This window comes from Ipomoea nil, unplaced genomic scaffold (assembly GCF_001879475.1).
Source record: "Ipomoea nil cultivar Tokyo-kokei standard unplaced genomic scaffold, Asagao_1.1 scaffold0761, whole genome shotgun sequence".
NCBI lineage: Eukaryota > Viridiplantae > Streptophyta > Magnoliopsida > Solanales > Convolvulaceae > Ipomoea > Ipomoea nil.
Window position 1 is genome coordinate 1,760,891 of NW_017617189.1, and position 11,857 is coordinate 1,772,747.

At 33.7% G+C, this 11,857-nt stretch overlaps 1 protein-coding gene and 1 pseudogene across 1 annotated transcript; one reads left to right on the forward strand and one right to left on the reverse strand.

Moving 5' to 3' along the window:
* Window positions 1-2,478: 2,478 nt before the first annotated feature.
* On the reverse strand, window positions 2,479-5,642 carry LOC109176847 (annotated as a pseudogene).
* Window positions 5,643-6,196: 554 nt separating this feature from the next.
* Window positions 6,197-7,680, forward strand: LOC109176848 (sugar transport protein 6-like). Its single transcript, XM_019326244.1, has 2 exons — window positions 6,197-6,452; window positions 6,610-7,680. Exons 1-2 carry the CDS (start codon window positions 6,198-6,200, stop codon window positions 7,678-7,680), a joined length of 1,326 nt encoding a protein of 441 aa, XP_019181789.1. The 5' UTR covers window position 6,197.
* The last annotated feature ends 4,177 nt before the right edge of the window (window positions 7,681-11,857 follow it).

Genomic DNA, 11,857 nt, shown 5'->3' on the forward strand with positions numbered 1-11,857 from the left:
TGAAGCTGCGGAAGCCTGGGGTATTCTACAGGGTCTTCGGATGGCACATGAGTATGGAGCAAGACGCGTCGTCCTTGAGTGCGATTCGAAACACCTGATGGATAGTCTTCGAAATGGCGAAGGGTTGAGGGACATGTCAAATAACATCCTCTGCATGTGTTACCGAGAAGCAGCAGGTTTCTCCGAGTTGAGATACGTTCACATTTTTAGAGAGCAGAATAGACTTGCGGACAGGCTAGCTCACATGGCAGCAACGCATCAAGGCGGAGTCGCCATTCTTGATAGACCGCCACTTGAGATGGAGGAGTTGATCGAGTTAGACCGGATCGGAGCGACGTCAATTAGACGGGTCTCCCACTTGTGATTTTCTTTTGGGTTTTTTTACGGGTATCCCCCTCTCAACAGAAGAAAAAAAAAACTATATAATATATAATATTATAATTACACAATAAAAAAATATTACATGTAAACAATATTAGTATTAACTATTATATATATATATATATATATATATATATATATATATATACACACATACATAACATATATATATTCATTCTTCATACATATATGTTATGTAAAATTCCTATGTTATTTAAAAATGATACATTTTAATAATACAAAAAAAAATAAAAAAAAAAATGGCTGACAGGCTGGCCCGTTTAACACGAGTTGGGTTTGGAAAATCCCAACCCATGCAAAAAAACGGATCGACCCGATTTGTTTCCGAATGAACCCGAGACAGGCTAGCTCGTTTTGACAATTTTACTGTACCCTTTAAGCCAACTGAGAGCCTCCCGAAGACTTAGGGCCTCAGCTTCTTTCACACTAAAATAGTCAGGTACACACATTTTTTGTAGCAAGAAAACGACCTATATCATCTCTCAATACCCAGCCCAGACCCATCTTATTATTTCCTTGATTCATTGCCACATCAGTGTTCAGCTTGAGTTTTCCTCGTTGCGGCCTAATCCAACGTATCACGTCATTATTAGCTGTTCCAATACTCTCAATTTCATTTGCCGCCCTCCAGTTTTCAAGGAAAAGCAAAGCCTTCTGAAGCGTCAAATTCAAATCAAAATTAGTCACCTTCCAGACTGCTTCGTTTCTACTTCCCCAGCAAGCCACCACAAAGTTAGCAAGCAAATCTCCACTCATAACTTTAATACAATCAAAGAACCATGTAGTAACATCAAATCAAATAAATTAGCATGAGCAGGAACTGGTACCATCAATTTATTACGTGCATTCACGGCTTCCCGGCAGTTAGCAAACAGATGGATGGCACTTTCATCTTCCTCCCTACACATGTGACAAACCAATGAGCACGCTACATGTTTTGATAGAAAAGCATCCCGGGTTGGGAGATAAGACGATGCCAATTGCCAACAAAAAGATTTCACCTTTTGTGGAATATGTAGGTTCCAAATTTTATTCCAAGGTCCGGACTATCCTAAGCCACCAAAGTGAGTTGCTTATAACATGATTTAACTGTATAAGCACCTTTTTTAATCCCAAAATCATATCCAATCATCTCGAGGCTGTCGCAAACTAATGGGAATATTAAGAATTAAATTAGCATCTCGAGCATCAAAAATATCTTTAACACACTCAACATCTCATTTTGTACCTTGCTCATTAAGTAAAGATGATACCGGGGCCTCAAACACGGACCCATGCAAAATAGTCTGGACATAAGGGTTGACATCAGTAGGCAGCCACGGATCAGCCCCAATTGTGGTCTCTTTATCGTTTCCAACTCTTCTCCTACAATCCTCATTAATAACCAGTTGCACCGCCATCATACTCTTCCAAATATATGAGGGATTGCTACCCTCTTTAGCATCAAAGTAAGAACATTTTGGGTAATAACGTGCTTTAAAAACACATGCCACAAGGGACGAAGGCGCCGTAACAAAACGCCACGCATGTTTACTAAGGAGTGCTTTATTCATTTTGTGCAATTTCCGGAAACCCATTCCTCCATCATACGTAGGCATAACTTGAATGATATTTTTCAACAGTACCTCTTTACACGTTTGAGATAAAAATTTGGCATTCCAACTCTTAATTCTTGGGAGTATTCAGTCCTTCAAAAAATTCAAAATTACCTACTTCCTTTTTCCAATGAGTAAAGGGAAGCCCAAATATCTTCCACAAATATCACCCTCTGCCGCTCGGCTAACATTAAGAGCTAAAACAAACTTAAATTGCTCCATTAAAACTAAAACAAACTTAAAATGAGCATTTACCCTGTAAACCCTAGTTCACAATATAATTTGTCCATAAAATATGTATAAACATTTTGATGTAGCTTTTTTTTTTTTTTTCCTTCTGTTTCCATGTGTCAATAATAATAAAAAGAAATAAGAGAATAGTTATCAATTCCTTATTAATCTAGTTATTATTGGCCAATGCTATTCATATTTTATTTATTTAACAATAAGAAATAAAAGATTAATTAAAAATAATCCAACAAGAAAGCAATAAATTTGGACCCCATTATAAAACCTACTTAACCTTTGCATCCAAAAGAAATCATAGTTTTGAGTACAACTACTGGGCATACAGCCTGATCCAAATACAAAATTACATGGACCTATGCCAGAGCTCTAGAAACAAGATACACAAAACTGTTAGTAAAGGCCATGGCTTAAGCTTCTCATACCTCGCACAGATCCATACTTTAAATTGCCCAAAAAAAAAAAAAAAAAAAAATCTTAATCTGCATTAAATTTAATCTTCTTTGGAGCAGACTCAACGTAACCAACCTGCAAATGGCACATCAGTTTTTAGAGAAAAAGCAGAGTAGTTTTTATTCACACAAGAGTAACAATGCCGGAAAGTAGAGATGCAATATGATTAAAGCATAAAATCCCAACAGTATAATTGAAGAAATCGAAGAAATAATTCAAATTTGATCATTTCTTTAATGCCAACAGTACAATACTGCTAATGTCCATCAAACAAATCACTATCTCCACTTCTCCAGTCTAGTCCCCATCCATTAGAACAACCACATAGGCAAAAAATTTCATCAAAATACCTTGTAATTATAAGTTTTTTAAAGATAGCTTTCTGATGGCCTAAAGTAATTCCATAGATTAAATATTTAACCAGAACAAGTTTAACAATCAGAATGGTATAGATAAATAAAAATAGTCAAGTTTTAGGAGGGTTTTCAAGAATTTTTTTTAGTAGCAATGCCTTGTATTATCTAATTCACATTAGATTACTAAGAGATTGTATTTCATTCATGTATGTTCCTGACCATTGACTTGTGATGTGAGCTAATAAGCATTATTTGCAACATCATGGAAAAAAAAAAAAGTTGGGGCATTCTTACAATTTCCCGGCATTCATAATCTATACCAGCAGCCTCAATCTTCTTATGCCTCTTGCGATCCCGTTTCTTTATTCCTTCAACCAATTTCTTGTGCTCTTCCAATGTCCGTTCCTGAATATATTATCTCAGATCAAGAGCATATTTTTCAAAGATGCAATGCTATCATGTAATAAAGACAATTCTAGTAGAGTATTTGGAACACAAGTATTTTGCTAGAACTACCAACAATTCTGTCCATGCTCTACCATACCTTGTTGTGATTCTTTCGTTCAATTTTAACCCAGTCCAAAGGTTTGTACCAACGGCTCACACCATTCCACCTAGAGAAAATTAAAAATAATAATCATGAGTTCCATGGCAGAAGGCAAAAAGGAGACACTGGCAAACCAATTTCCAGGCCAATAAAAAATAAGTAAAACTGGGGGTAACCCCATGGCAAGAGACACACGCTTGTAACCGCAAGGTCACGAGTTCGAATCCTTGCCCCCTTGGTTTGAGCCGATCAACTACGGGTAACCGGCTGGTTTACTTCCTTGTGGTCCTTTGCCGACTAGGTACACAACGTGGGATTTACTCACACTCGAAAGGATAAAGATGCTTTACAAATATGAGAATCTAGATGACTGAAAATTTGTTATGACAAAGTCAACCAACCTCAGGGGACTCAAATTCTATGAAGCCAAAATGCTTGGATCTTCCAGTCTGTAAAACATGTCACAATAACCACAAATATCAGTAAAGAAAATATCCACTTATAAAACAGGAAATAAATAATTACATCAAACAGAAATTAAAGAACATTGCCAATGTGTAGAACAGTAATGAAAGTGGACATAGTCATGAAGTAAAACTGCTGAAGGGCCATTTTCATAAATTATTGAACAGGAAACTTGGTGCAAGCATTTCAGTTCCCAAACCTCAATTCTAATTTGACAGTTCATTCTTTCCCCAAGAGACGACGGATGGAATTTAAATAAGATGAAGGTAAAGTTACCCAGCCATCAAGGGCAAATAACTCAATATTCTTAAATCATAAATTCCTCTTTATTGTCTGATAATTCTCGCCACTATTTTCACATGGCACAATCTTAAGATCTTTACAAAATCAAGAGAATTTTTAATATTGATGAACTAGATTTATCTTTAAAAATTGCTTTTAATCAATATTGCAATTCAGTTTTGTGTGACACAAAACCATCCAACAAAAGTGCATGATAAAAAACTTAAGGCATTAAGAAATGAGCTTTTAAAACAAAAGAACATTTTACTAGGCTAATTGGAGTAACAAATTAGCTGATAGTTGAAGAGCTCAACCTTCTTATTCCTAGCAATTCTAAGTCTCTTGATAGTACCAAATTGCTTAAAAAATTCTGCAGAAAATCATTGTATCATCTCAATATTACACTTCATACATAGATGCCATAAACACCCTATAATAAGCTCATAATCACATTAGAAAAGAGAAATACAAACCTTCCATTTCATTCTCATAAAATGATAAAATCCATGTGGAATTCTACCAATGTACAAAACTACCGATGCTTTAGTGTCAAATAGATGGAGGACCAAATCGTGTCAAAATTACAAAGTTAAGGACTTAATTGGTTGAAATTGAAAATCAAGGACCAATTTATAAATCAAGAATCAATTTGTGAATTTAGCTATAGTCGAGGGACCATTTTGGGTATTTACTCTTTATTTATTTATTTATTTCTGATATACTACAACCAAATTGTATGAACTAATTTGACAAGAAGTTTCAAATACTTTCTTGAAAGAGCTTATAAATTCAATTAAATAATTTTAATTAATTTCTATAATCTATTCTACAATGACATTTTATAATTATAATTAAAAAAAATGATATTCATTACAATGTACATCAAAAATGAAAAATGAAAAATGAAAAAAAAAAAAAAAAACTTTGCAAATTCTTTCTCCTTTATTTTTATTACTAGTTAATGATTAAAACATATTTAATTTGAGGCGGGAATTTTTAAATTTTATTTTTTCTAATCCTAGTTAACCAAACGAAACAGACCCAAAACTATGAACTAATTAATGATTAAAACATATTTAATTTGAGCCGGGGAATTTTTAATTATTTTTTGTAATCCTAGTTTAACTAAAATTGGATGATTGCACGGGAGGTGCTGCCCAAATTCCAAATTGAGTCGAATTGGATAAAAAAAATATCCCATTTCTATACGGACATGGATGCAGTACACACCTATAAAAAGGGATATATACTTCACCATTCCATCATCTTCAACCCACAGCTCTCTTCGATCTCCATATAATCTTGAACAGTGCTTGATTTGTTGTAGTTTCGTAGCGCAAACGAACGTAGGTCTTGGAAATTAGTAACAATGGTGGTCCAAATCATGTCTTTAGAGAATGGTAATAAAGATGACGTTCCGGCGAAACTCACTACACAAGTAATAATCTGTTCCATTATAGCTGCCTTTGCTGGTCTAATGTTCGGTTATGATATTGGAATTTCTGGTATGCTACGCTATCTAGCTAATTTATCTTAATTGTACCGTACTATTCATTTAGTTCTTGGTTTAATTTAACCAAATTATTTTTAATTTATTGTAGGTGGAGTAACTTCAATGGATGAATTTTTGAAAAAATTCTTTCCAGTCGTGTACGTGAAAAAACACTACTGGAAATTCTGAAATTTCCGACCACCTGAAAGTGATCTTAAATCAAGTCAAAAGCCTTGTTCCGATCACTTTTGGTATCCGGAAAAACCTTTGTTGCTATTTCCGACCACTTTTTGGTATCAACTTGATTTAAGACCATTTTCAGGTGGTCGGAAATTCCATAATTTCCAATAGTGAAACACATGATTCATGAAGATAACTATTGCAAATATGACAATCAGACGCTTCAGCTTTTCACATCTTCACTCTATCTTGCTGCTGTTGTCGCTAGTTTCTTCGCTTCTCATTGTTGCAAGCGCTATGGGAGGAAATTAACCATTCAACTCGCTTCTATCTTTTTCATCATTGGAATTGTCCTCAATACCACGGCTGTTAATCTTATGATGCTCATCTTCGGACGCCTCTTTCTCGGCGCTGGTGTCGGTTTTGACAACCAGGTATTTATTTATTCTCTAATCTATACAAAGTATATATATATATATATATATATATATATATATATATATATATATATATATATATTATTGTTCTAAATTCGCGATCTAGCTTTGAACTATGATTTTACGATATTAATGCATTGTTTCATTCTTCCAGGCAGTGCCACTATTCATATCGGAAATTGCTCCTTCCAACAAAAGAGGACTTCTCAATGTTCTTTTTCAATTTTTGATCACAATAGGCATTTTCTTTGCCAATATTGTCAACTATTTATCTTCTAAATATATACGCTCCAATGGTTGGAGGGTATCTCTCGGTGTAGCTGCAATTCCTTCCATTTTTCTAGGTTTGGGCTCTCTGATAATCGTCGAAACTCCTACCAGTTTGATTGAACGAGGGAAGAATGAGGAGGGTTTGCGAGCGCTGAAGAAGATTAGGGGCGTGGAAAACGTAGAGAAAGAGTACAACGACATTTTACGCTCCACTGAGATGGCTAAAAAGATCAAAACCCCATTTAGAAACCTAATGAAGCGTTATAGCTGGCCTCAACTTTTCTGTGGCTCTATTCTTCAGGTATTTCAGCAGTTGACCGGCATCAACGTTGTCATATTCTACGCTCCTGTGTTGTTCCAAACAATGGGGTTAGGAGCAAATGCATCTCTATTGTCTACTCTTATCACTGGATCAGTTAATTCACTTTCCACAATTGTGGCAATCTTTGGAGCTGATTATTTTGGGAGAAGAGTGTTACTCATTGAAGGTGCCATTCAAATGCTTGTAGCCCAGAGTGTGGTAGGGGGAATTCTCGTGGCATATCTCAAAGCTACAAATATGATACCAAAGTTTGCGGCAGTAATTGTGTTGGTGATGATTTGTGTGTTTGTGATGGGTTTCGCCTGGTCTTGGGGTCCATTAGGGTGGTTGATTGCTAGTGAAATATATCCACTGAAAATCAGAACGGCAGGATTTTTCTTTGCGGTTAGCACCAATATGATATTCACTTTTATTGTGGCGCAGACTTTTCTTTCCATGCTTTGCACAATGAAATCCTCCATCTTCTTCATGTTTGCTTCCGTTGTTTTGGTTATGGGGTTGTTTGTTGTGTTCTTGCTGCCTGAAACCAAGGGAATTTCCATTGATGAGATGAATGAAAAAGTATGGAAGAAACACTGGTTGTGGAAGAGATGCTTTGATGATAAGGAGGATGCCAACGCTGATTCAGTTTGATGAGAACGAAGGAAGTGCCATTAAAGAAAGTTTGAAACTCAATATTTTTTTTCATTGTATTTCTAAGAATTTTAAATTTTTAGATTTATTATTGTAATTCGAATTCTTATATTAGGCTTTAATTTTTATTTTACATTTATTACGGACCTCAATTTTAGCTGGTACCTTGTTTTTAATTATTAGAATGAATGAATATTCAGTCTAGCTTAGCTTGGTCTCCCGCACTTATATTTTAGATTTTTTTTTTAAAGGACTTAGACGTACAACTAGACAAGCAAATAATAATAATAAGACTTAATGACCGATCTGTGCCTTGTTGCTACTGTTTGCATTTGTTATTCTGGAGATGATGAGATAACTGTTAATTTTAGATTTAGGGTTCTAGCGAGTGATTGATGATATGAAATTTGGGTTTGTGAATTCCATGAATTTACCATTAGTAACTTAGGGAGTTTCTGCTTCATTGCATTGCTTGTGTCCATTTTTTCCAGTTTTGAGTGTTGTATTTGTTGGATGAAGAAGAGGAAGAGACGAGAGAGAATTCAGTCGGTCGGGGATGATTATCCCGTCTGAATCCTTGTCGCCCAAGTCGAAGCTGGCGGATTTTGTCGCCTTGGGGACCGCCGGCGCCATGGAGAAGACTGAAGAGGCCAACGAAGATGACATGAGTATTTACATTATTGCCTTTCATTTAGACGGAGGTTTCACGGTCAAAGAGACAGATAATAAAATCGAGTAAAAATTGTAAAGTTGAAGATTTAATTTGGTAAGATTAATAATCGAGGATCAAATCGATAGTTTTGCAATAGTCAGAGGACCAAATCCGTCATTAAATTTAATAAGATAATATTAGGATGAGATCGAAAAACAGAAATTCAAGAATGCTAACTGCTTTTGCTTTGTGTTATAATTAGCAATTTTTAATATTTAACCGATTAACATAGAATGCTAACTGCTTTTGCTTTGTGTTATAATTTGCTAAAGTATTGGGGGTGTTTGGCAAATGGTTGATAGCTTATAGCTGATTGGTTTAGCTAGTTGTTGATGATTGATTGCGCTAGTTAGCTGGTTTGACTAGGGGTGTGCAAACTTTGGAGAATTTTCGGTTAACCGACCGAACCGACAAAGTTCGGTTAACCGTTTTTTAACCTAACTTTTTCGGTTCGATTAACGATTAATTCGGTTCGAAAGTGTCGGTTAACTGAATTAACCGAACGGTTAACCAAACTTTGGAATATATATATATATATATATATATATATATATATATATATATATATATATATATATATATATATATATATATATATATATATATATATATATATATATATATAATCGCACTCAGGTGCGAATGCTTCGCCCAGGCGCGAAATAGGAATGAATTCTGTTCGTCCACGTGTTCAGATCTAATGGATGAGAAACACTGATTTTTTTAAAAAACGTGGTGGCATTTTTGTAAATAATTGAACATCGAAGTGCAAGTAAAATGTATTACAAGTGCATGTAAAATGTATTATAGGTGCAAGTAAAAATTTACACTGAGCATCAATACTTAGTTGCACCTATAGTTCTAAGTAGGTGCACCTTTAGTTCTAAGTAGTTGCACACATAGTTATAAGTAGTTGCATCTAGGTGTATGAATCTATGCGAGTGGTTTTCAGGGGTATTACTACCCGCTGAACTCAGATCAATGAATGTTAACAAGGCAAAATTACATGCACTTATAGGTGAAAGTAGGTGCACCTATAGTTATAAGTAGTTGCACCTATAGTTATAAATAGTTGCACAAATAATTATAAGCACACCCAGGTGCATGAATGTTTGCGGAAAGTGAATGCTAACAAGGCAAAATTACATGCACTTATAGGTGAAAGTAGGTGCACTTATAGTTATAAGTAGTTGCACCTATAGTTATAAATAGTTGCACATATAGTTATAAGGACACCCAAGTGCATGAATGTTTGCGGAAAGTGAATGCTAACAAGGCAAAATTACATGCACTTATAGGTGAAAGTAGGTGCACTTGTAAGTGATTTTACTTGCACTTCGATGTTCAATTATTTACGAAAATGCCACCGCATTTTTTTTAAGTTATTAGATCTTGACACGTGTCGCGCGCTGATTCGTTCGCATTTCCCTCCTGAGCACTTATTCGCACCTGAGTGCATCCCTATATATATATATATATATATATATATATATATATATATATATATATATATATATATATATATTAAATATAATATGTACTAAAATCCCAAATAGTCAAATAGAATCCTGAAATTTGAAATCCATAATAATGGTTTATTATCATATGTATTTTTATTTTAATTGAATTTATTATTTTAGGTGTTATTTTTAGAATTTTAAATTTTAGTTTTAAAAAGTTCGGTTAATCGGTTAACCGAAAAAAATTTTGGTTCAGTGAATTCGGTAGAGTAAACTTCGATTCAGTTAACGGTTAAAGAAAAAAAAAACTTCGGTTAACCGATTGAACACCCCTAGGTTTGACCAGTTGGTTGTATTAGCTGGTTAAAAAAAAAAACTGTTTGGCAAATTAGCTGTTTACTAGTAGCGGATTGAATGTAAAATGACATAGGCCCTGTTTGGTAAAATGGCTGTTAGCTGATAGCTGATAGCTGATAGCTGTTAGCTGATTGTGTTAATTAGATGGTATAAATAGTTGATAACATTAGCTGATTTTAGAAAAGTGTTTGGTAAATTAGCTGTTTGGTATAATTTCTTTTCTCAAAAAGCTAATTGAAAAAGTTGGTTGGAGTACCAGGACCATGTGGTCCAATGGTACCTGGGTTGGACTTCTATTTGGAAAGTTGTGAGTTCAAGCCTCAGCGGAAAGTTGCTTGGAGTACCTTTTTGAATTTTAGCCTTTTGAAGTTTTGGAGTTGCAAAAAGCTAATTAACCAAACATCTATATTAATATTTTAACTAAATCAAACAATTAATAATGGTCAAATAAACCAAACTTGACCTATAGGTCAATTTTTTACCAAACAGGGTCATAACCTTTAAATATAACAAGATGATAAACGCTTATTGATAAATAATTATAAAATTTGGGCTTTAAGGACATAAGTTAATTGTTTTTGTTATTTAACTCTTATTAAATTATATTCTAAAATAATTTTTATTAATTATTTTTAATTTTAATAATTTAAAATGATTTACTATAATAATAATAATGATAATAATTATAATAATAATAATAATAATAATAATTATTATTATTATTATTATTATTATTATTTTCGCCCGTGCGATGCACGGAATGTATACTCATTAGTATTGTTAGTTTTTATCACTTTTAACTGGTTTTCGATCTGCAAGCACAATTGCTTGCTTTAATGAAACAAAGTAGTGAAGTACTGTATATAAAGAACAAGTAACAAGAATGTAAGCAAGAATTTAAAGAAGACAATACTTAAAAAATTGCCTCTTTACATGTCCCATCAAGGTATTTATACATAGGTAGAAAACAAAAATCAGTCTAAATCTTGTTAGCAAATCAATGATCTATTTTCTCTAACATTTCTCTTTGGATTTTTCTTCATAGAAACTGTCCCAAATATTTCTACATTGAAGTGGATATAATTCAACATTTAGCAAACTGATAGGTCCCAACTACAATTATATATACAGCTTCCAAAAATCAAGGCATCATGGTTTCATTACTCTTCAATACAATATTTCGACCTATAACAACCGTGTTATCATTTTCATCTCTTAGTTTAACAGACTGCCCTCTATATGAAATAGTCAAAGCTGTGCTCATTTGATTATTGGAATAAGGTTCAAATTGGCCACTGAACGTAACCTGAAAATGCAATTAGGCCACTGAACGAAAAAAAAGTGCAATTAGGCCATTGAACACTCAAAAAATGTGCAATTAGGCCACTGAACTCTCCAAACGTATGCAATTTTACCGGATAGCAGATTACCATCAATTTTAGCAGGTTACCTGCTTACGTGGCAGCTTAGTTGGCATTTTTAATAATTTTTAAATAATTTTTAATAATTGATTTTAATAATAAATTTTATAAACAATTAGAAAAAATTAAATAAAAAATAAAATAAAGTCGTTTTTATTTTTTAAAACATTTTTTTAATAAAAAGTTCTTATTAAAATTTATTAAAAATTAATTAAAATTTATTAAAA

Bases quoted from the DNA above. Each gene is read 5' to 3' on its own strand.
- LOC109176848 (XM_019326244.1), top strand. From the start codon at position 6,198: ATGATTCATGAAGATAACTATTGCAAATATGACAATCAGACGCTTCAG. The intron at 6,453-6,609 runs GTATTTATTTAT...TCATTCTTCCAG, and splicing joins GTGTCGGTTTTGACAACCAG to GCAGTGCCACTATTCATATC.